The sequence below is a fragment of the Leucopleurus acutus genome (assembly GCF_964270905.1).
Source record: "Leucopleurus acutus genome assembly, chromosome: 17".
NCBI classification, from domain to species: Eukaryota; Metazoa; Chordata; class Mammalia; order Artiodactyla; family Delphinidae; genus Leucopleurus; species Leucopleurus acutus.
Window position 1 is genome coordinate 7777190 of NC_139159.1, and position 24103 is coordinate 7801292.

A 24103-nucleotide genomic window follows, 5' to 3' on the forward strand; every position below is an offset into this window, starting at 1 on the left:
AAGAAGAACAAGGTAGAAATTTTAGAACTGAAAAATATAACAACAAATGTAAAACTCAGTGGATGGAGTCAACAACAGAATGATGGGGACAGAGGAGAGAAATAGTGAACTGGATGGTAGAACAATAGAAACTACTCAGTTTAAACTACAGAGAGAAATAGAGTAGAAAAAAAATGAACAGTGCCTCAGGAATCTGTGGGGCTATAATAAAAGCTCTAACATTGTATTATCAGACTCCTAGAAGGAGAGAAGAAAGAAGATGGCTCTGAAAAAGTACTCAAAGGAGTAATGACTGAAAACTTCCCAAATGTGGCAGAAGATATAAACCTACAGATTCAAGAATCTGAGGCAGCTCCAAACAGGATAAACCTTAAAAATCCACACCAAGACAAACTTCTGTCCATAGGCAAATCTCTGAAAGCTAAAGACAAAGAAAAAATCCTGAAAGCAGTGAAAAACAATTGTTGAAAAACAATTCCTTACTAACTGGAATGACAGCAGAATTCTGTCAGAAACCATGGAGGCCGGAAGGAAATAGCACATTTTTCAAGAGCTGAAAAAGAAACTTTCAGTCCACAATACTAGAACCAACAAAAATATCTCAGGAGTGAAGGGAAATCAAGACATTCTCAGATGAAAGAAAAGCAAGAATTTATCAGTAGCAGATCCACCATAAACGAATGGCTAAAGAAATTATCTAACAAATGAAATGATAAAAGAAAGAACCTTTTAAGAGGGAACACCAGTAACCAGAAGTATGAATAATCACAATAGACTTATTTCTTAAAACTTTTAAGTCTTGTAAATTACATTTGACAATTGAAGCAAAACTCTAATGTCTGATGTGGTTTTCAGTGTACATATAGGAAATAAAACCACACTGGAGAAAGGGACATCAAGGGATGTACGGTTTTTATACTTCACCTGACTTGGTAAAATGACAACACTAGCAGACTGTGATAAGGTTTTATTTATGTATGTATGTATGTATGTATGTATGTATAATGCAATACTCAGAGCAACAACTAAAAAATATACAAAGAGACACACTAAAAAACAGTAGATAAATCAATGTAGAATGCTAAAAAGTGTTCAGTTAACCCTCAGAAAGGCAGGAAAAAGAAAAAAATTAGCAAACAAAAATAAAGTGGCATACTTAAACTCTCACATAGCAATAATTACCTGGAATATAAATGATTTAAATACACCAATCAAAAGACAGAGCTTGGCAGAGAGGATTCAAAAATATGACCCATCTATATGGTGTCTACAGGAAACTGACTTCAAATATAATGATACAGGCGGTTTGAAAATAAAATGATGGGAAAATACATATGACACAAACACTAATCAAAAGAAAGCATGAGTGGCTCTCTTAATACCAGATAAAGTTGACAGAGTAGGACATTATATGATAATAAAAGAAGGGTCCACCAGGGAGATAATAGCAATCCTAAATTTATGTGCACCAAACTACAGAGCTGCAAGATGTATGAAGCAAAAACCAGTAGAACCAATGGAATCAAACTAGAAATCAGTCATCGTCTCCACCTATAATTATGGATTTGTTTCTCCTCTCAGTCCTTTTGGTTCTGATTATCAATAACAGGTAACTGGGAAATTCTTCAGAGACTTGGAAGCTAAACAGTACACTTCTACATAATGTGTGTGTCAAAGGGGAAGTCTCAAAGGAAATTTTAAAAATACATTGAACTGAATGAAAAGTAAAATACAACATCCCAGAATTTGTGGGAAACACATAATGCAGTGCAGAGAGGGAGGTTTATAGCATTAACCACATTCGTTAGAAAAGGGAAAAGTCTCAGATCAAGAATCTTAGCTCCTACCTCAAGAACCCAAAGCAAATAGAAGGAAGAAAATAATAAAGATAAGAGCAGAAATCAGTGAAATCAAAAACAGGAAAACAATAGAGGAAATTTTTAAAGGCTGGTTTTTTTTAAGTAGATAATATAGCAAGACTGACAAAGAAGCAAAGAGAGAGAAGGTACAGATTACCAATATCAGGAACAAAACAGAAGTTATAACTATAGATCCTGCAGACATCAAAGGAATAATACATAAATATGGTAAATTAGATGAAATGGACAAAAAGAACACAAACTACTACAGCTCTCCTAGTATGAAATAGAGTGTTTGAACAGCCCTATAACTATTAAGGAGATTGAATTAGTAATTTAAAAATGTTCCAAAAAGAAATATCTAGGTTCAGATGGTTTCACTGGAGGATTCTACCAAACATTTACAGAAAGAATGAACACCAATTCTACACTATCTTTTCCAGAAAATAGAATAGGTAGAACATTTCCTTATTTATTTTAAGAAGCTAATATTGCCCTGATACCAAAACCAAAGGAAAAAAAAAAAGGGGTACAGACTGATAACATTTATTAATATATGAAAAAAATTCTCAACAAAATATCAGCAAGTAGAATTTCAACAACATATGAAATCATATACATGTGCCTATGTAATACATACATAAATCATATACATGTGCCTATGTAATACATACATACATGGCCAGAAGGAACTTATTCCAGGGATACAGAGCTGGTTCAGTATAATCTGCCATTTTAATAGGATAAAGAAGAAAAATCACATCATAGCAGTCAGTGCAGAAAATGCATGTGACAAAATCCAACACCAGCCGTGTTTAAAAACCCTCAAAAAAAAAAAAAAAAAAAGGAATTGAGGAGGACTTCCTCAACTTGTTAAAGAGCATCTACAAAAAAACCTACAACTAACATTATACTTAGTGGTGAAAGGCTGAATGCTTTACCCCTTAGATCAGGAACAAAGCAAGGATACCTGTTCTCATGATATAAAGGCATGAAATAAAGGCACACAAGCTCAAAAAGGAAGACATAAAACTGTTTATTTTGTGGATGACATGATTGTCTCTGTAGGAATCCCAAGGAATTTGCAAAATAAATAAACTAGAGCTAATAAGTGAGTTCAGCAAGTTTACAGGATTTTTACAAGACATATATAAAAAATCTACTGTATTTCTATATACTCACAATGAACACCAAAATTTAAAGTACAGTGCCATCTATAATCACACAAAAAGAAAATGAAATACCTAGGTATAAATCTAAAAATGATAGGTATAGGACATGTATGCTGAAAACTACAAAATGCTGATGAAAGAAAGTAAAGAAGATCTAAATAAATGGAGAGACATACACTGTGTTCATTGTTTGGAATTCTCAACCTAGTAAAGATGTCACTTTTTCGTAAATTGATATACAGGTTTAACCCAACTCTTACCAAACAAAATTCCAGTAGGATTTTTTTGTAGATAATCTGACAATATTATTATAAAATACATACTGAAAGGCAAAGGAGCTAGAATAACTAAAACAACTTTGAAAAAGAATAAAGTAGGAAGAATCACTCTATTTGATTTCAAGTCTTAACGTAGCTGTAGTTGTCAAGACTGTGTGATATTGGTGAAGAGAGAGAAACATCAGTGGAACCAAATAGAGAACCCACAAATATGCCCAACTGCAGAGCACAGTCTCCGGACGCGCAGGCTCAGCGGCCATGGCTCACGGGCCCAGCCGCTCCACGGCATGTGGGATCTTCCCGGACCGGGGCACGAACCTGTGTCCCCTGCATCGGCAGGTGGACTTCCAACCACTGCGCCACCAGGGAAGCCCCCAACTGCTTTTTAACAAAGGTGCAAAAACAATTCACAGGGTAAAATAGCCATTTCAACAAATGGTGCTGTAGCAATTGGACATCCATAAGCAAAAAAAAAAAAGAAAGGACCTAAGTCTCACAACCTTATACAAAAACTAACTCAAAACTGATCACAGAATTAAATGTAAAATGTTCTACCTATTTATCTTTTATGGAAAAAAACAGGAGAAAATCTTTTGGTTCTAGCAGTAGGCATGCTTGTCCCTAAAAGCATGATCCATAAAAGGAAAAACTGATAAATTAGTCTTTAAAAACTTTTGTTCTATGAATAAGCCTGGTAAGAGGATGAAAAGACAACCTACAGACTGGGAGAAAGTATTTACAAACCAAATATCCGACAAAGGACCGCTAGTATCTAAAATAAAGAACTCTTGAAACTCAATAGTAAAAAAACCAGATAGTCCAATTAGAAGATGGTCAGAAGACATGACCAGACATTTCATAAAAGAGCATATATAAATGGCAGATAAGTACTTAAAAAGATATTCAGCATCACTAGCTATTAGAGAAATGCAAATTAAGACCTCTATGAGGTATCACTACACACTAAAATGAAACATAGTGACAACACCAAATGCTAGCAAGCATGTGGAGAAACTAGGTCATTCGTGCCTTGCTGGTGGGAATGTTAAAGTGATGTAGCCACTTTAGAAAACAGTTCGGCAGTTTCTTTAAAAGCTGAGTGTGCATCTATCATATGGCATAGCAATTGCACCCCTGGGCATTTATCCGAGAGAAATGAAGACGTATGTTCACACAGAAACCCGTACACAGATGTTCATAGCAGCTTTATTCATGATAACCAAACACTGGAAACAACCCAGATGTCCTTCAGCGGATGAATAGTTAGACAAAGTGTATAGTACATCCACATCATGGAATAGTACTCAGCATTAAAAAAGAACGAACTGTTGTGACATGCAGCAACCTGGATGAATCTCCAGGAAAGTATGCTTAATGAGTAAAGTCAGTCCCAAAAGGTTGCACATTGTGTGATTCCATTTATATGACTTGGTTGAAATGACAAAATTCGAGAAATGGAGAACAGATTAGTCATTGCCAGTGTTAAGCCAGGGTGTCAGGGTGGAAGAGGAGGTGGTATGGTTATAAAAAGACAGCGTGAGGGATCCCTGAAAACGGAAATGTTCTGTATCCCTTTTCATTATTTTGGTTGTATGTTTCCAGGATACCACCACTGAGGGAAACGAGGTGAAAGTCACACAGGATATCTCTGTATTATCTTACACCTGCACGTCAGTCTGTAATTATCTCAGAAAGTTTGATCAAAACATAATAGTAATAACCACATACAAGCAACTTTAATTAAATTTAACCTGTTCTTTAAGATCACAATGGCAATTTAAAAAATAAAAATTAAGGATTACGAAACCTCACAACTGTAATGAAATACTAATGTGAGAATATGGAATATAATTATAAAGGCTTAAGTGATTTTTTTTTAATTCAGGATTTCTTTTTCCCCAGGATTTCTTTTTCAAATTATTGTCATTATTTGTTAAGTATGGCTCTTTCATGAGTCTGTCACATTCTTACACAGAGCAAATTTTTATACAACCAGTTCCCTCCATGCTAAATGTTGTATGTTTAGCATATGCCTAACAAATAATAGAGTTACTGTTGTGATTTTTATTATGCATAGACTTCCTTCATACTATTTCTCAGAAGAAGCAGAACATGAAATGACACTAATATTCATAAAAAAGACAGCTAGGCTATATGGAATAAAAAACACCTGGTTGGAAGATAATGATGAGTTGTACAAAGTAACTAAAGGAAGAATGCCAAAAATGGGCTAAATATTAGATGTTTTGAACTAGTATTTTTTTTTTTGAAAAAGAGTTCATTGATGATCTCTATGCATGTCAGACTTTAAAATAATTAAGTTCATCATTAAGTAAAGAGCATTTATATGACAGTACACATTTATCCTTTTTTTTTTTTACATCCCCTGTATTAAAAGCATTTTGGGGCTTCACCGGTGGCGCAGTGGTTGAGAGTCCGCCTGCCGATGCAGGGGACACGGGTTCGTGCCCCGGTCTGGGAAGATCCCACATGCCGCGGAGCGGCTGGGCCCATGAGCCATGGCCGCTGAGCCTGCGCGTCCAGAGCCTGTGCTCTGCAATGGGAGAGACCACAACAGTGAGAGGCCCGCGTACCGCAAAAAAAAAAAAAAAAAAAAAAAAGCATTTTGGTAGCCTCACAGTAAGATTGATGGAGCTGCTATTTTAAATCAGTTTAAATAGTGTCACCATTTTTAAAAGTAAACCTACATATGCATCATCTAGCTTCAGAAGTTACCACCATTTTGACATTTTGATGATACTATTTTATTATGTGCCCTGTTTTTAAGCAAATTCCAGAAATATTTTACCTACAAATTTCAGTAGCAGTAATTTAAAAAAAAATATGTCCATCATACCATTATTATACCTAACAAACTTAGCAGTAATTCCTTAATAATATCTGATATCAAGTCTGAATAACACCCCCCCCCTTTTTTTTTTTCATTCAGCAATTGATGTTGGAAAACAGGTACTTAGTTTCTTTCTTCGAGGTCAGGGAAGACTAACAAAACCTGTTCTTTCTACTTTGAAAAGGGAAGGAAGGAGAACTAAGCCAGCATCTGTCAGACACCCTCCTTGTTACAGCAGTCAGCACCGGCTCCTGCAGCAGGAGAGCTGAGGCCTCAGTGGGAAACTATTCAGCTCATAAAATTACAGTATACGCTCTCTGGGATTTAAGCAAGAGTTATCCTGCTAGAATTAGATCCAAAGAGGAATCATCCTGAAAACAAGCAATAAATACATTAGTTTTACAGGGTCTTTAGATTCTTGATCAGTTAGTGACTTAGACTTGGGGTTGGAGAAAATAATAATTCATTTCAAAGATGTTTGTTCTAAGTGCTATACCTTTTGTTTTTGCTTTCTAAGGACTTGGATTTGCCTAATTATGCCATCCTCCATGGGAGAGGCCTTTTAGCACAGTGGGTAGAAACTTGGGCTGTGGGCTCAGACAGGAGTTTATCCTCAGCTTACTGCCTGAACTTGAGGACCCTCTGGGAGAGCTGATCATGTGAGGAGTTAAAAAAGTAAGGCAGGTATCCTGAGTGCATCCTGGTCAGCTAGTAAGAGTGGTGGTCGGTGTTTGGGCAGCTCACAGGTCAGTGTCCTGTTCTGTATAATCTTTAAAAAGTACTTGATTCCTAGCCAATCCTTGGCTCTCGTGTGTAGAGAAGTTAGAGAACTCCGGTATTAAAGAAAAAAACTTTCTTAAAAGCCATTTTTAAATATAAATTATTTAAACATAATTATGTTTAAAGATAGAATGATTTATACAAATGCCAGTGTCCTGATTATGGACCGTCTGACTAAGGGTTCTTTTTAGAAATTTAAAACTATGTGATCATTCATTAAGATTAAGCCTAACTGGTACCTTGATGGTTCCTTTCAGTTTAGAACTAGACCTGTTTCCTTTTCCTGTTGTGCTGTGGTCTATCTTTATATTTTAACCAAGGTCCAGTTACCTAATGCAAGTCGAGACCATGAAGTTTACTCTTGTATTTCCCTGTCAGCAATTGGAAAATTTGCAGCATAAGATAGCACCATTTTTCCAGCATTTGTTGCATTGTTGCTGGAAATAGGTTTACTGTTAATCTCTGGATGTACTGATTTACTCAGCATAATGATTTCGTCCACGAAGGATCTGTTGAGGGGAAGGATCAAAGTGGTATTAGAGAAAAATGCACAGGATAGCTGTCCACAAAAAAAGAATTACCGAGTCCAAAATGTCAGTAACACTGAGCTAAAATAACAGGATATAATTAAAATCAATGAAGTGAAGCACGAACAACTTAGCATAATACATGAATCCTCTTTATTCATTTAGTAGTAGGTAGGATGGTGTATATTTTGATCTAAAAAAGCTTCATTTCAATGACAACCTGGGGGAGAGAGTGAAGACTGGAAAGTCCTGTTTTGAAGGGTCCCACTTCTGTTTTATGGGCTGGCTCTGACCTGTGAATTCTACAGTGAGAATCCTCAACTGTTTCATCGTCTTGCTGATGATGCTGACAGCTGGATCCAAGCTCATTATATTTCTAAACCACGCTGATGTCCTTCTCTTTTCCAGTTCGGGGTCCCGCTGGCAACATCATTCAGCACTGCTCTACTTATAATATTGCGGACTCATGTTTTTCTTTTAACTGTAGCCTCTCATGTGCCGACTGTTCTGCTCTTACCTGAATTTATGCTGCTTGTCTTCAACTGGGATGATAAATGGAAAATGGCACCCAAGACTATACTTCCAGTTTTTTTTTCAAATTATTTTATAAAGAGCATAAAAATAAAATGATACCCTAGTCTGCCTAAACTAGATACTTACAGAGGTAAGAATTTCTCAGCTAGATCTACTATTTAATAGATGGGTATCATTTTATATTTATAAAATCATGTATAAGATTAACACCACCAAAAAAAAAAAAAGATTAACACCACACACAGACTATATACACACAAAGAAACACTTTTTTTTTTTTTTTTTTTTTTGCTGTACTTGGGCCTCTCACTGTTGTGGCCTCTCCCGTTGCAGAGCACAGGCTCTGGATGCGCAGGCTCAGCGGCCATGGCTCACGGGCCCAGCCGCTCCGCGGCATGTGGGATCTTCCCGGACCGGGGCACGAACCCGCGTCCCCTGCATCGGCAGGTGGACTCTCAACCACTGCGCCACCAGGGAAGCCCCGAAACACTTTTTTATATAATACAAACATAGAAAGCTCTCTCCACATAAAACCTCTCTGTATTAGCAAACTGCTGTGGTACACACGTATTATGTTTATTTGTTTCCAAACTGTAAATTATAATTTCCAAGTTACAAGTTATAATAAGAGAATTCACCCTTCCTATGAAGTGGATTCTAGTCAGTTTTATACAACTTGGGGTTGCTCCAAACATGCAATTATCATTCATCCTTTTTGCTATTTGCTGAAGAAATGCACGTTTAAATGTGATAGTAGAGGTACACCCCAGAATTCATCTCCTAAATGTCAACGAAATTAAAAAGCCAATTGCAACCAAAATATTCTTGCCTATGTGGTATTCCCATAGAAATAAGAGACCAGAACTCATCCTTTACATTTTCAGTTCCCATTACAGATTTTTAAACTTAATATTTAGATGCTATACACATATATTTGAGTGTATAACATATGGTGGGGGAACCCGTGTATTTAGTTGTCTACCATTTATTCAAGTGATGTTCATGCTGAATATACAGAGCATGTATAGTGTCATCACATCTTATATTGGGAAAATGAGGTTTAGGCTCTTTTACCTCTGGTGGACAAAAAAGAAAAAAAAACGATTATTTTGACCTCCATTTTGCTGATAAGGAAATAAAAATCGACCATGTGACCAGCAGTAAATATTTTTGAATATTAGTTTGACTTCAATTTTCAAATGAGACTTAAAGGTTATTGAGGACATCAAGATATCATGCTGCCTGGTAACTGCCCAGGCTTCCCATTGGCTACACGCCTCCTCAGCCGCCACCCTCTGGCAGTTCATTCCAGAACCACAGCTTTGTTTAGTGTCCTAGTCTGCAGGGTTCCAGGAAGATCTGACCTCTGTGGTCTGTCCTGTGACACACTGAGGAGTTGATATGAAGGGACGCTCCTCCAGCCACTGGAATCTGGTGATCTTGCTTGCAGCATTTAGAAGAGTGTCTCATAAGTGGAAGGTTTCTTTCAGAAGTATTTTCAAATGATTAAAATATGTCAGGTCCCTGAAATAATAATGTGGTCATATATTTGTATGGCATATTGTCAGAGTTCTTTCACATACGTAGTCAGGACCCAAACCCAGGTGTTCCAGGTTCCCCATTCGTTCCCCTTCTGTCTGCCACACAGTGGAGAATAGCAGCACTGAAGGTTAGCCTGCCCTTCTTTGAGGAGCATGAATTAAAATGATCGCTTCTGCCTAGGGTTCCGTGGTCAGGTGAGCTTAGGAGGAGCTGGGGTCTACCCCCCTTTTAGGAAACCAGAATTCACAATAGTAGTGTGTTATTCCTATTCTGAAAACCCACTGTTAAGAAATTTGTTGGCTTTTATTTAACCTAGAGTTTTCCAAGTGTGATTTAGCCATTCCCACCCCCCGCCCCAGTGGAATTGGGGTGGAGGGTGCGTAATAGCCAAAGGATTGATGTCCTTTAGTTTTGCTAATTCTCTTACTTCATGGTCACATAGAGGTTGCAGTGGGGGAAGTGGGGACTACTTTCTTCTTAAGCTCAGAATATCTTGTAAAAATATTTTTTTCCGAATCAGTTGTATTTAGAACAGTGCTTCTCAAACATTAATGTGCATTCACCTCACCTAGGAATCCTGTTAAAATGCAGCTTATGATTCAGTAGGTCTGGGGTGCGGCCTGAAAGTCTGCATTTGCAGCCTGCTCTCAGGTGATGTCAGTACCGTGACCTGGGCTCCCTCCGGGGAGCGGAGAGGCTGGAAAGTCACCCGGCTGTGAGTGAACGAGACGGTCCAGCCAAGTGCTGTCCTTTCTCTGCTCTGCAGATTCATGATTTCTTCAGACCTTCTCGTCATCTTCATCCTCTCCTTTACTGATTCTTGGCTTTCAGAATATAATTACATAATCAGGTTTCAGCCATCTTAAAAACAAACCCTATCAGTCCCTGTTCTCCTGGATATGTTCTCTTCTAGCTTCTAGTAAGATCTACCGCTGTTTCCTCATTGGATTTCACACCTCGGTTCACAGTCTGACTTCCTCCATCATGGCCAAGGTCACCCTAGACCTCCTAACAAATGCTTTTCTCTTCTTACCTTGAACAGTCCCTGGGGGGTAAGTGACACTTTTGACTACTCTCCTGTCTATAAACTTGCTCTTTCCTTAGCTCCGTGATATCATGGTCTAATCTTTATTGTGCTCTCTAGCCTTCCAGACGCCTTTACCATCTCCTTCTTCCACGTTGAAATGTCACCTAAATCCATGAATACCCTTCTTAGGCTGTGTGTCTAGCTCTACTTGGACAGCTCTGCATGAGTGGGTCTCAGAGCCTCCGGTTTAACACATTCAGACTGAACTGATAGCCCTCCTCTGCTCTAGTCTGCAGATGTGCACTCTCGTGTATCCTAAAGCAACCCCCTTCCCTACCCTTTTACACTCATTTCTTCAGTTAATATGTATTGCCTTCCATGTGTGTATTATTATTTCTGCCTGTTAAATATCTCTCCAAATTGTCCTCTTCTGTGATTGCTTCCTAATTGGACTCCCTGTGTTCATTTTTCAGTCCTCTACACTGTTGCCTATAAGATCTTTCTAAAAATGAAAATTGAATGTCACTCTCCAGCTTTATTAAAACCCTGAGGTGGTTCCTCACGGCTTCTGCATCAAACTCCTTAGCTTGGAAGACAGGTCCCTTTATTTGCCAGTCCTCCCCTCTGTGTTCTTGTTAAACTAGAGAGCGCGTCCACAGGGCAGTGCCCCTGACCTGCTTCCGCAGAACGTATTCTCCACGCTTGAAACGCCCTCCTTCCGACCCGACCCGATCCTTCAAGGGTATATAGTGAGTCTGATTCCTCCTCTTGGAATGTGTGACACGTGACACACCCTCCCTGCCCCCTTCACCACTCTTATGTGCTCCTTTCTCTGTATTTAGTCATTCCTGTGTCAGGGGTTTATTATCTTCGCACTCTCTCATGACTCTGTCATGACCCTTGTTTTTCACGTTGACTCAACATGAGGACAGAGTTCCTTGAAAACATAGGCTGTCTTTTCATCTCGGCATCCCCAACGCCTAGCACAGTTTCTCCCCACACGGTAGATAATTGTTTGGATGGTTATGTATTTATTTAATTACTTTAACCTTACTCCTCTCCCCGCAGTCTTTAATCAGCTTATGCTTTGGTCTCACTTGTTAACTTGTAGGTGGAATTCTGTCCGAAACCTTCTTTGCCCTAAGCATTCTAAAACCTATGAGTTTTGAAAAACACAGGTGAATAGATTGGCTTCTCCTTTGATTGGGAGCTCCCTCCAGTAGCCGCCTGGGGTCTTTGTGGTTTGAAAGAGGTTTTTTAGACCCAGGAATAACTGCAGCAAAGATTATGGCAGGCTAGGGAAAGTACCCCTTCCCAAAGGCTGCAGGTCAACTTTTTAAAGGTGTCCGAATATTCTAGAAGTGATATATTTACTTCTATGATTCCTTCCTTGTTTTTCTCTGTGTATTCCCTCTAAATTAAAATTTCATTTTCTCAGAGTTGTACATTACCAAAACTTCAACAGTATTATATTTCCTTTAGGACCCAAAGGTGATAGTGGTGTGAAATAAACATATTGTTTGTCAAACAGTTGTCACTTTGTCAAACATTCTCAATCTCTTAGCCATTTGATGGGTGATTTTTCCCTAATAGTCATCAATTTTACTTAAAATTAAGATTGGAAATTTATGTGAAACCAGAAGAATATATAAACATCAAAAACTTTTGAGGCAAAAGTTTAGTAATTAAAAATATCTTAAACTGTTGAAAAATCAGGGCTGGAAATTCCTGGCTTAGCTGCTAAAGCACTAAAGATATAGCCAAGATGACAGCTGAAAATACAGCCACCTAACCCGAAGACACTGGAGTAGGCTGCCGAGACATCTAACCTTGACAGGGTCAGTGGGTTTCTGTGTGGGGTGGGGCGGGGAGAACACCTGACAGTAAGGCTTTAGTGACTAAGACCAGTTTCAAGGCACCTTGTGAATACTTGCGTCCTGTCCTGCTACTTGAGATCTACAGACAGAATTTGGGCTGAGGGGACATCTTCCTTGCCTTGGGCTGTGTTGTAAGTGGTGGAACAGATGTTTCTGTAGAGCTGGAATGTAGCTGTAAACTAAAAGCTGTGTTACCCCTCAACCCTGTTCTCAGTGTCATGGGTACCACGGGGCTTTTCACTGGAAATCTGACCTGAGCTTATCAAGCTTCCAGCATCCCTTGAGGGGAGCTTAGTGTAATAAATATTTACTACTCCTTTCCACAGATTGGAAGGCTTTGCGGACTAGCGTCAACTTCTCTGCTCCTTGTTTGGCCGTCACCCTAGGGGACTTCAGGGATGATCCAAACCAAACTAACTTTGAAAGTTACGTCCAATTTCTCTACTCCTAAACCAGGGTAGCTAAACACTTCTGAAGAAACTCATGCTGTTAGGTGCATGTTATGCACTTACACAACTATATAGATCACCAGCTACCAAGACTTTCCCATCAGCATTAGCGATCCTTCCACGTGTCGAAAGTAAACTCTTCATTCCCTCCTTGAAACCTGATTTTCTTCCTTTTTTATTTCACGGCATACCCTTCCACCTCAGTCACTTAAGCCAAAAATGGAGTCATCCTTACCGTGTTCTTTACCAAGTCCTGTTAATTTCTCCAAAGGAGATATTAAGTTTGATCTTTGCCTTCCATTCTGGTTGCCACTGTTTTGTCAGGCCTTCATTTCTTACCTTGATTATAGTTCTCAACTCCTTACTGGCCTTCCTGTTGCCAACCTTCCTCCTTAGAATTCCTCCTCTAGAGCAGCCTCTGATTTTGTCCCCAGCCTGCTTCCTACCTTTTCAAGGTTCCTTGAGGTCTGTCGGGCCCTGTCTACCCTCATCCCACGTGGCTCCCTGTCCCCAGCTTCCCCTGTAACTGAGCTTAAAGTCTGCCTCTCCGTCCAGACCAGTCTTTCCTCCCCTTAATTTTCCTAATAAATGAGTGGGAGCTTACTTTCCTTCAAGCCTTCATTCACGGGGCCTTCTCTCTTGACAGTTTTTTTACCAGCAGAAGCGGTCATGCCACGTTACCCTTCTAGACAGCTGTTGTGGAGGTTTTCGTGCTACGTGCCAATTTTGGATTTGCATCTGCCCTGTAGTACTCCCACATCCTTGAGGTCAAAGACATTCATGTACCCAAGTATATAACTGAGTGTATGCTCTGTGCCTGGTACAAATCAGACACTCAGTAAATGCTTGTTGAATGGAAGAACTAAATTACTAAGGAATTAAACATATCTGTGTGTTTATAAGTAACACAAATATTTTGTACTTCCAAAAATAATCCTAGCAATCCACAATAATTTCTAGCTAGAAGGTTTTTAAGAGGATAATTGTGTGCTTTTTATTTTCAATTTTAGTGGCAACATAAGCAAAATAAATGAAAATTCCTTTGAATTGTGTTAAAGATAAGTGATCCTAATAAAGAGAGGATAAACGTGGGCAGAATATGAATCCTGCTAACCCTGCTTCTGCTACAGTTGTGCCCGGTCTTGGGCAAGTCACTTCTCCTTGGCAGCCCAGTGCCGTCTGTACAGTGAGAGTTATGACAGGTCAGTAGATGTAGCAGCAGCCCTCTTTGTTCTAATGAAACACAGGAAACTGGATGAAAGAAAGAAGAGCAGAACTACTCTACTTTGGAATAGGGGATGCCGCGGAAAGTGAGGGGGAGGAAATGGTGGCCCCCGCGGCATGTCCGTGAACGTGCTTGAAGCCATTGCATCGGGCGCGGTGTGTGGGAGGCTCTCCTGAAGCTAACGCAGCTCCAACCAGAATATTTTCCGTCACGGAATTCGACGAAGCTTCATGTGTAAACCGCCTGTCTTGCTTCTCGTCTGATGTTCTTTTCGCAGGACTTTCCTATCTGCATAATACTAAAGTCTTATCTCAATACATTTTCTTCTTTCGGCTCACCGTACACATTATATGTTGTTAACTTACCTTTTGATGCTTAGTTCTATCTAATCAGGATATTTTAATTCGCTGAGGAGGCTGCTCCTGAGTCCCCCTTTCTCCTCTCGTTCCCGGCTTCTCCTCTCGTTCCCGGCTTCTCCTCTCGTTCCCGCGGTGGTATGCTCCGACACCCAGTGGTGCCGAGGGCGGGCGTGTGCCGAGTCCGCCTGCGAGCCAGCAGGTCTGGACTAGGCTCCACGGTTGCTCTCCTTTTACAGAGGGGCAAAGCAGCAGGTCCAAGAGACACGTGTGGTAATAGGTGGCGCTGGGCTTTGACCCCGACAGCCTGGCTCAGAGCCTCCCCTTCGCCATTCTGCTAGCAAACTGGGAGATACAGCTTCAGCCCGCACAATTAATTTCCTCGTTTTTACACATATTTTGAACTTCTTTTCAGAAATAACGAGAACCTGTGTAAATCACTTAGTATAGTGACTGACCCATAGTAAATATTTGGTAAATATTGGTTAGTGTAAGCTTTGGCAAATGGACACCTGGAATGTCCACAGCCTTGATTAGCATGGAGAAGAAAATTAAACAGCATCCTAGCTCTCTGTTTCCCACTTCTCAGAGAGAACCAAAGACTCACATCTATTCAAGATGTTTAAATAAAACGAAGACACTTCAATTTATTTTGAATTCTTACCTAACAGATGCTATAATTTTTATCTTGCCACCAGGTGGCAGCATGTTACACAAGGAAACAATTGAAATGTTATTCTGTTGTAGACTAGTTTTCAGTATTTTGCCTTAAAAACTGTTAAACCATAATAAAAACAAAATATTATTCCGTGTTCCCCTTTGTCTGTATTCCCCCTCGTTTGTTGTGAAGGCCCTCATAGCCCAGTGTCCATAGCCCACAACTAGACCTGCCTTGGTCCTGCCCTGCACACGCTGTCCCTGTAAGCCAGGGCAGAGTTTACTTTTCCTGCATCTGCAACCGAAATGTAAGCCCTCATACTGAGATTCTCCCAACTAAATTGTTTTAGTTCAGCAGCAGTAGGAACTACGGCAGTCGTCCTCTTCCCTGGACCTTCCATGGTACCCAGAGAAGGACCAGATCTGTGGCAGCAAGTGAATAGGTGCCCTTGGGTAACGGCCAGGTAATAGGCAGGATATACATTTTTAGTTCTTTGTGGTTATGTTTATTTTAATTTGTGCTATAGAAGTCCCTGAAAACTTACTTAAGTTTAGGTATTATCAGAATCATTCAGATAACTACTGCCAAGGGTTGAAAGATTAGTGTCTGAGGTGGAGGGCAATTAATGGCTAATGAAGGTAAAGGACTGGACATGGCAATTAATCAAAGTAGGGCAGAGCGGGGAGCTAATGGGAAAATGTAGAGAGAGTCAGGTTTCAGATACGGGTGTGCAGCGCTGCATGGGAAGGCCAGAGGCTCGCCAAGTTAAGTTGGCTGCAAGGAAATCTCTTATACTTCTTAATCGTGGATCTGCCTAGATTGTTTCACAGGGTTAATGACATCCATTCACATCAGTTTCTCAGCAAATGTTTTTTCCTGTTCTATAATCTATTAACTAATATTGAGATTTGACTATATTTGAAACATGGAGTATAGATGAATATGTTTGTAATTCTGACTTGTCACAAAACCTGCAATGATATTTAGGATGTCATGTTTTTAGAGTATTATGTTAATTAAGCAGTGCTAAAAATTTTCTGGAGTTATGCCATCATCTTGCTTCATTTTTCTGATAGTAAGGAAATAACTATTCCAGATAAGTTAATTGTTACAAAATCTTTCCCTGGTAAACATCAAAACTCGTAAGAATAATGAAGACGTTTCAAGAACGTGTTTTGTGTTACTTATGTTAAACAGCAAATCCTGAGTCTCTCTCCCCTTGATGACTCGGGCCACCTTGGCCAACACATGCCCTCTTCAGTCAGGAGCTGTGAGCCCATCTTCACACAGGCCCACTGCTCCCGCAGCCACTGCCATGTGCAGGCTCCCCCGTGGCCTCTTCCCCAAAACCGCACATGCACATCCCCGCTGGCCTCTCACACAGACACATCCTCACACTCACTCTCTTTCTCTTTCTCCTTCCCTCTCCTTTTCATAATTTGCTTCTGTAGCCTGGGGAATAGAAAAAGTAAAACTAGTTAAAATGATGTCTAAAATTGGAAGGAATTTCAATTTAAGACTGTCCTATTAAAGCATGAGCTTTAGGGAATTCTCTGGTGGTCTAGTGGTTAGGACTCTGTGCTCTCCCTGCCGGGGCCCCGGGTTCAATCTCTGGTCAGGAAACTAAGATCCTGCAAGCCACACAGCACAGCCACCAAAAAAAAAAAAAAAAAAAGCATGAGCTTTAGTGTAAAGGCTTTGTAGTATCTATTTAGTTAACTTATTGTTGCTAATTTCTTCCTTTTTTTTTTTCCCCCTGTGTTCTAGAGGTATTTCAGGTTGTTACATCTCTTCCTTGAAAGATATATATGGAGATTGATTTTTAGTGACTGGAGTGAAATGAGCAATGAAAGAAAATTCTAGTCAATTATTGTAACAGATATGTATCTCTTGTCTTTCTGAGTTTTTGAAGTGCTTTGCAGCTTTAGTGGACAGTTATTGTCCGTGACAACCAAGGCTGTTCTCTTAGAAGTTTTATTTTCTCTCTACTAAGCCTTAACAGTATTGCTTAATGCTCATTATGTTTGGGAACTCAACAATTTCAGTCCACAGCCACATACTTTGAAAAGAGGTGTACTGATGTCTACAGTTGTCACATTGGTTTTAAACTCTTAAGGACTTCTTAAAATTGATCATTAATTAATCACTTAGTAATATATATTAAATATTAATTTTTGCCATGATGTAAATAAAACAATCCATTTATATAGTGTCCTCTGTATAGTGTGCTCAGAGAAGTGGAAAATATTTTATTTCAGTGTCTTTAATATGTAATCAGAGAGTTGGGTGACAAGTAAATTGTAGCATTGTCCAAAGAGTATTTCACTGAGATGATGGGAATTAGAAAAGAAAACCATTTGCTATATTTAATTATAATGGAGTTAATTGCATGTCTTTCTGATATAAAATACCTCTTACGTCCATTGGGTACAGCTATTCTTGAAGGTGCTTAAATAAAGTATTAAGTATACTATTTAAGTAATAAAATAAGTAGTGACTTGGAAATTTTAGCATAAATAAAGACATAGCTTTCTTAAGCCAGTTTTTAAAGTGATTCATCAACAGATTAGCAAAAAGCCAATTTATTTACATCCAATGGCACATGTAATAATGACTTTTATAATATAAATGCTTGTTTATATGAAGTTATAACTCATTTATGGGACCTTGTAGTTCTAATGTTCTAGTGAAATGTACACATGTGGGTGCCCCTGGCAGGAATTCCAACTCTGTGAATTTATGAATCTGTTGACTTCAATATTTAGTTAGCCTGGCCATCACCGTAATTGACATGTTATTGGAAATAGAGTTAGGTTTTCCCTTATTTATAAGGATAACCTCCATTTTGAGGAATGTGAATCAATTCATAGTTGGCTGACAGCCAGTTTCTCCTTCACTTGAGCTCCAGCACACACTGGAAAAGCACACTGGCTTCCGAAGTGCCTTGTGAATCTGCAGTGATTAATTCTTCTCATTATTTCTCTGCAAGTTCTCGTGACCCTCTCTGATGGTTCGATCAGCCACTTAGAGTTGATGCATATTCATTCCTCTGCGCGCCTGCCGCAGTCGCTCACGCGCCCTGCACTGACTGGTGTGTTCTTGGTGCAGTAATTGAGCGGCAGTAGATTGATTGCTCTGGGGGGCTGTAGGGCCTTAAAGGTGAAAACATATCAGTCCTGTTAATTAGGAAACAAAAGCTCTGGTGGCAGGTTCAGCAGTCAGATATTTACAGTGTAGAAAAGACGAAAGATATGATGTGTTCCTCTCCATGGACCTGTTTACTTTTTAAATTTTGAATTAGGTCTGTATCAGTAGTAGTGGAGAACAGCCTTCTTTTATGAATTTTTATAGAATGCTAATTGAATATAATATTAATACTATTATCTCTCAAATCTGATAGTTTAGAACCTGAGTTTGTATACACCTTCTGTAGCATTGGCAATAATGTGTAAAATATCTTAATGTCTTACATAAATATAGAATGCTTTTGGATTGATTCTGGTATTTAGAGGCTTAATTTGGTTACAATGTTCTCATGCTAATTTCTTGTCATTTAGTAGTATGCTCTATGGGAAAAGGGTGAAACTTTATTCAACATGGCATAGAAGTTGAGCTGCCTTTATCTCTTTATCATAAGCATCCTTTGATTATTACCCCCCGCCACCCGCCAAACTGTATGTTAAGTAATACATTGTCTGGGAAAAAGGATCCTGTATGGAACGGTGGCCTCCAGAAGTAAGCTAGTTTCAACATGGACATCTATGCAGCTTATCTAATTGACATGTTTTTCTCAGGTGTGCTGTTCTTATGTTATGGTCTCCCCCTCCCCCTTCCCCTTCTCCAGTCATGAATTTTTTTCTTTTGAGATATAATTCACATACCATAAAATTCACCCTTTTTTAAAGGTGAATTCTATGGGTTTTAGTATATTCACAGAGTTGTGCGACCATCTCCACTGTCTTCCAGAAGATTTTCATCACTCCACTCCTTCCTTCCCCTAACCCCTGGCAACCAATAATTATTTTCCTTCTGTGGATTGACCTCTTCTGGACATTTCATATAAATGGAATTGAACTATACGTGGTCTTTCATGTCTGGCTTATTTTACGTATTAACAAGGTTCATCCTCATTGTCGCATGAACCAGTACTTCATTTTTTATGGCTGAATAATATTGCATTGTATGGTTATACCACATTTTGGGTTTCATTCTTCAGTTGGTGAACATTTGTGTTGTTTCCACTTTTTGGCTGTTGCTGCTACTGGCGTTAGTTCCCACACGTCCTTGTCTTGTTCGTGATCTTAGGGGGAAGGCTTTCAGACTTCACCGCTGGGTATGATACAGGCTGTGGGTTTTCTTAGATGCTGTTTATCAGCTTGAGGAAGTTCCCTTCTATTTCTAGTTTGTTGAATGCTTTTATTGTGAAAACGTGTTGGATTTTGTCAAATGCTTTTTCTGCACCTATTAAAATGCTCATGTGGTTTTTGTCCTTTATTCTATTAATATGGTGTGTTCCATTGGTTGATTTTCTTATGTTGAGCATTGTAATATTTTATGGAGCTTTTTATATAATGTTCTCTTACTGTGTGGTTTTAAATAATTTGAACCAATTTCTCTACCTTATATTTCAGGCATTTATTAATACAGCAAAAGAAATTTATGAAAAAATCCAAGAAGGAGTCTTTGACATTAATAATGAGGTATATATATATATAAATATTATTGGCTAGTTAATTTAGAATTGAATTTTAATTACTTGGAGTCAAGAGTTCTACTTTTTAAAATTCCTAAAATGGATCTATGATGTCAGTTAACACATAAGTTTATAATCTTCTCATTGAAAATTTGTTATATGTTGTATAATAGCTAAATGTTTATGTTCTAGTGAAGCATCACTTTATCTATGAAAACGAATTAAAGTAAGTGACCCTATCCATTTATTGCAAGCAATGCAAAATAATATAAATCCTCCAAAGAGAGAAGAAAATCCACTTTCATCTACACATCCATATGGTGTCATCTGCTCTGGGAATAATTTTCTAGTGTGTAAATGCGTGTGCGACGTCAGCTAATGCAAGGTGCTCTCTCCATTGTGTCTGGTGCGGAGAAGGGAGGCGTCCAATTGGAAGTTACTCCCAGTTCAGCATAGTGTGTTTTCAGGAGCCTGAGTTAGTATATGTAAGTGGCAGTTGGCACTAGTTGTTTTGTTTGTTTTTGTGGGTTTCTTTTCTTTTCCTTTTTTTTTTCTTTTTTTTTTTTTTTGTAAAATTATTTTGAGCCAGTTTTGATCAACATGATTAGGATAAAATGTAACTTTGAAACAAATAATTCAGAGTGTTTACCAAAGGCCATCATTTTGACCTAAATCACCACTATGCATTTGTCCTTATTTATTTCAGAATTTTTATGTGGATAAGAGCATATTATTTACTTTTACATAGATGTTTCTGCCATTCTATAATAAGACTTCTTGCTTTCAAGAGAAAAACCCTTATTCCTCCCCCAGGTGCAGCGAGGAAGCACCGTGTTAGGAAGACATTGTGTGTGCATCTCTTGGCGTGTGCAAGGGAGCCTCTTTATTATCTGTCTCAATATTCTTGGCTAAAACAAACAACAGTTTGCCTAGGGTTTCCAAAAAGTGTTTGATTTTCCAGTTTCTTTTAATTTGTAGTGATAAAGTTTCTAACCCATACTTTCCAGGCTTATATGGCAACAGACCTTGAGTTAATTTAAAGGCAACACCATTCAGAGACTAATGCCATATAAATTGAACAGTAATTGGGCGTCTTTGTAAAGGGCATGTTCATTGTCTCTGTCTGGTTTCATATAGTAGCTGAGTGCTTTACTGTGCCTGGCGTGGCTTTGATTGCAATGTGCTGTCAGGAGCCAACAGGCCGTGCGATTTATCTGGCCTGATGCCAAGTCTGACTTCTTGATTCCTCAAGAAGTTGCTACCAGCCCAGAGGGGGCAAAACCAATGAGCCATAGGGCATGCTTTTTATTAAAGAGGAGTCAGAAGAGCGAAAAGAAACCACATCAGCTGCTGTCAATACTGAGCTAGTGCCAGAAACCCCAAGGCTACTACTGTTGCAGAACAACTGCCAAGCACTATAAATCTGAGATTTACTGTGACGTAAAGTTTCCTTAAGAGCTTAATTTCTGAAGCTACTGTATTACTTTTCTCAGAGTGTTGTATTTTTAGGTAAAATCCACTTGAGGGAGTGAGGGTTGAGACATAAGTGTGAGTTTGATGAATGAAAGAACCACTCTGTGTGTGGGTTCTTGGCAAGCTGCCATGTCTTTGGGGATCATAGAAATTATTGATGACACAGAACACTCATATGCCCTTAGCCTGTACAGCTGATTCAACATGGAACAGAAACGCTGTCTAGAGGAAAGATTGTACGTTTTATTAGAGGAGCATAGGCTTTGCATATTTTTCTCTTTTAAAGATTACGTTTTAAACAATCTCTCCATTGTGAGAATCCCCTTAAAAGCAGCACTCTGGTTTCTGTTAACGCAGTACCTGGTATGATAAGGAATTGTTTGCAGGAATATTTCCACAAGTATTATTTTAAAAGGAAGGAACATCCCCTGAGAGATATTGTTTTAATTGTTGTAAAAATCTGCTTAGCATATATATATATATATATATATATATATATATATATATCCATATATATATTTTTTTTTTTTTTAGTTGTTTGGTAAGATTGTGCCACTAAGAAACCAAAGGATTTCTTAAATTTAAATTATACTGTCTGGTTGGCTCCAGATACATTTATTATCCTTCTGTCTTTCATTCCAGGCAAATGGCATTAAAATTGGCCCTCAGCATGCTGCTACTAACGCCACGCACGCAGGCAGTCAGGGAGGACAGCAGGCCGGGGGAGGCTGCTGTTGAGTCTGTTTTTACTGTCTCGCTGCCCAGAAGGGGCTACTCACCTATTCTTTCACCCTCCTGCTCAGCTGAGACATGAAACTCTTCGAAATGGCTTTATGTCACAGAAGAAGACTTTAATCCTTCAAATTCTTGTATAACTTTGAATAAATGGTTAATGTTCACTTAAAAAGACAGATTTTGGAGATTGTATTCATATCTATTTGCATTTGATTTCTAGGTCAATTGACGTGATTATTTTTGTTAAATGTTGTCTTGTGCCCTTACCTACGAACTGAATTGTATTGAACACTACAGAGTCATCTTGAGTATTTTAAATCGGTTTGTGTAGTTAGGTTTCCCCACACCTGTGGTTACCTAATGTTTAATATTATAGAACTGTCCTCAAAAGTTTGTCAATTTTCAAGGCTATAAGGAAAACCGAAGGACTCTTTTAATTCTGTATTTATCATTTACTTTCTGTATATATAGTTTATAACCTGCTTGGGTGTAATTTGCCAAGCTTGAATTCTTCAATGCATTTGCATAAATTCTATACTGTTTAGAGCTTAAAGCTACAGAAGCATCGTTAGGAATTGCTTGGACACTGAATTTTAAACTTTTTGACATTGTTAACAAGCATGTTCATCTTTTTCTTGTCACTAGTCCGAGAGAAATATGCTTAATGTACATTCTAAAGGCTATGTGTGTGTTAACCTGTTTTAATGCCAAAAGTTTGTTATTTGTCCACAGTTTCTTTAAGACCTCTTCAGAAAAGGATTTGTTTGCCTTAATGCAGACTGTTGGGTAAAAACACAGTATAATGAGTGAGGTGGGCGGAAGAAAGGACTCCCTCTGCCTGAGCGACTCCAGGAGGAATGAGTGTCCACATTTAGACGGCACATTATGAGGACTTTAATCTTTCCTTGAACACAATAATGTTTTCTTTTTCTTTTATTCATATGATTTCTAAATATATTTTTCACGCAGGACAGTTTTTCAACCCTTGATGTACAGTGACTGTGTAAAATTTTTCTTTCCGTGGCAACCTATAATCTTTAAAATATGGTGAGCATCTTGTCTGTTTTGAAGGGGATATGACAATAAACCTACCAGATGGAAAATCCTGTTAAAAGTAGAAAAGCTTTAGTAATTTGCTCAGTTGTGGTGGTTTTATCCTTCTTTTTCTTTTTCTCCCTTGGACTATAATGAAATTGTTATAGCAGTGCAAATAAAATCCTATGTATAAAAGTGTTCTTTTTTTTTATGACCACATCATTTTTTAAGAATGCAGTTTTTCAGTCCATCCACAGCTTTTACATGTATTATAAAGCACATTTTTTTTTTAAGGGTCAGGATGTTTAACACTACCCTTTTTAAAAATTTTGCTAGAATGTGATGAAAATCTTTTTACCGTATTGAAATTCTTTTTGTTATTGATGATGTAAGCAAGTATTTTAAGTATGAAACTAACTACTTTCAATCCGCTCACTGACTTCAGCTTTCTACCGGTCTTTCCTGAAGATTCAGCAGTGCTCTGTCAAAGCTTTGACATTACTCCTGTGGGAAGTCACCCAATGCTATCTGAGTTTTTTGCTTTAACTAGCTCCTAGAGGACAGAGAGAAAGGTGAGGGGGAATTGAGTTTCTTGAGTATTTTTATTATGAACTTTTTTTTTCTTTAAAGTGGTCTTATCAAATTCACTAATCTTACCATTCACTCTCATTAGTGGTGAGTAGGACAAGTTAAGACAACTAGAACTTGTTCTGCTCTGTACCAGGAAGAGGATGATTCTTTGGGAACTGTTTTTTTTTTTTTTTTTTGCGGTACGCGGGCCTCTCACTGTTGCGGCCTCTCCCGTTGCAGAGCACTGGTAACTGTTACTTTTAAACTGCTGTTAATTTTTCCAGAAACTTAATGTGTTTCTTTTCCATGCTGTCTCCTCTAATGCTTTTATAAATCAAGTGTAAGAAGAGAAAGTCATGGGGAAAACAAACAACAACAAAGCACATGTATTTTAATAACCTAAGAAGAGCTGGAGCCCTCAAATGCAGCCCCTGCACAGTAGCCTTAACCTGCCTCGGCCTT

The 24103-nt window shown here is 38.6% G+C and overlaps 1 protein-coding gene across 1 annotated transcript in view; it reads left to right on the plus strand.

The window, feature by feature from the left end:
* Positions 1 to 23832, plus strand: part of RAB2A (RAB2A, member RAS oncogene family) — a 75093-nt gene extending 51261 nt beyond the window's left edge. Inside the window, exons 7-8 of the mRNA XM_082859080.1 lie at positions 19767 to 19835; positions 21944 to 23832. Coding sequence (XP_082715206.1) covers positions 19767 to 19835; positions 21944 to 22039 — 165 coding nt within the window. The 3' untranslated portion in view covers positions 22040 to 23832. The remainder of the gene's footprint in view (positions 1 to 19766; positions 19836 to 21943) is intronic.
* Positions 23833 to 24103: the final 271 nt, after the last annotated feature.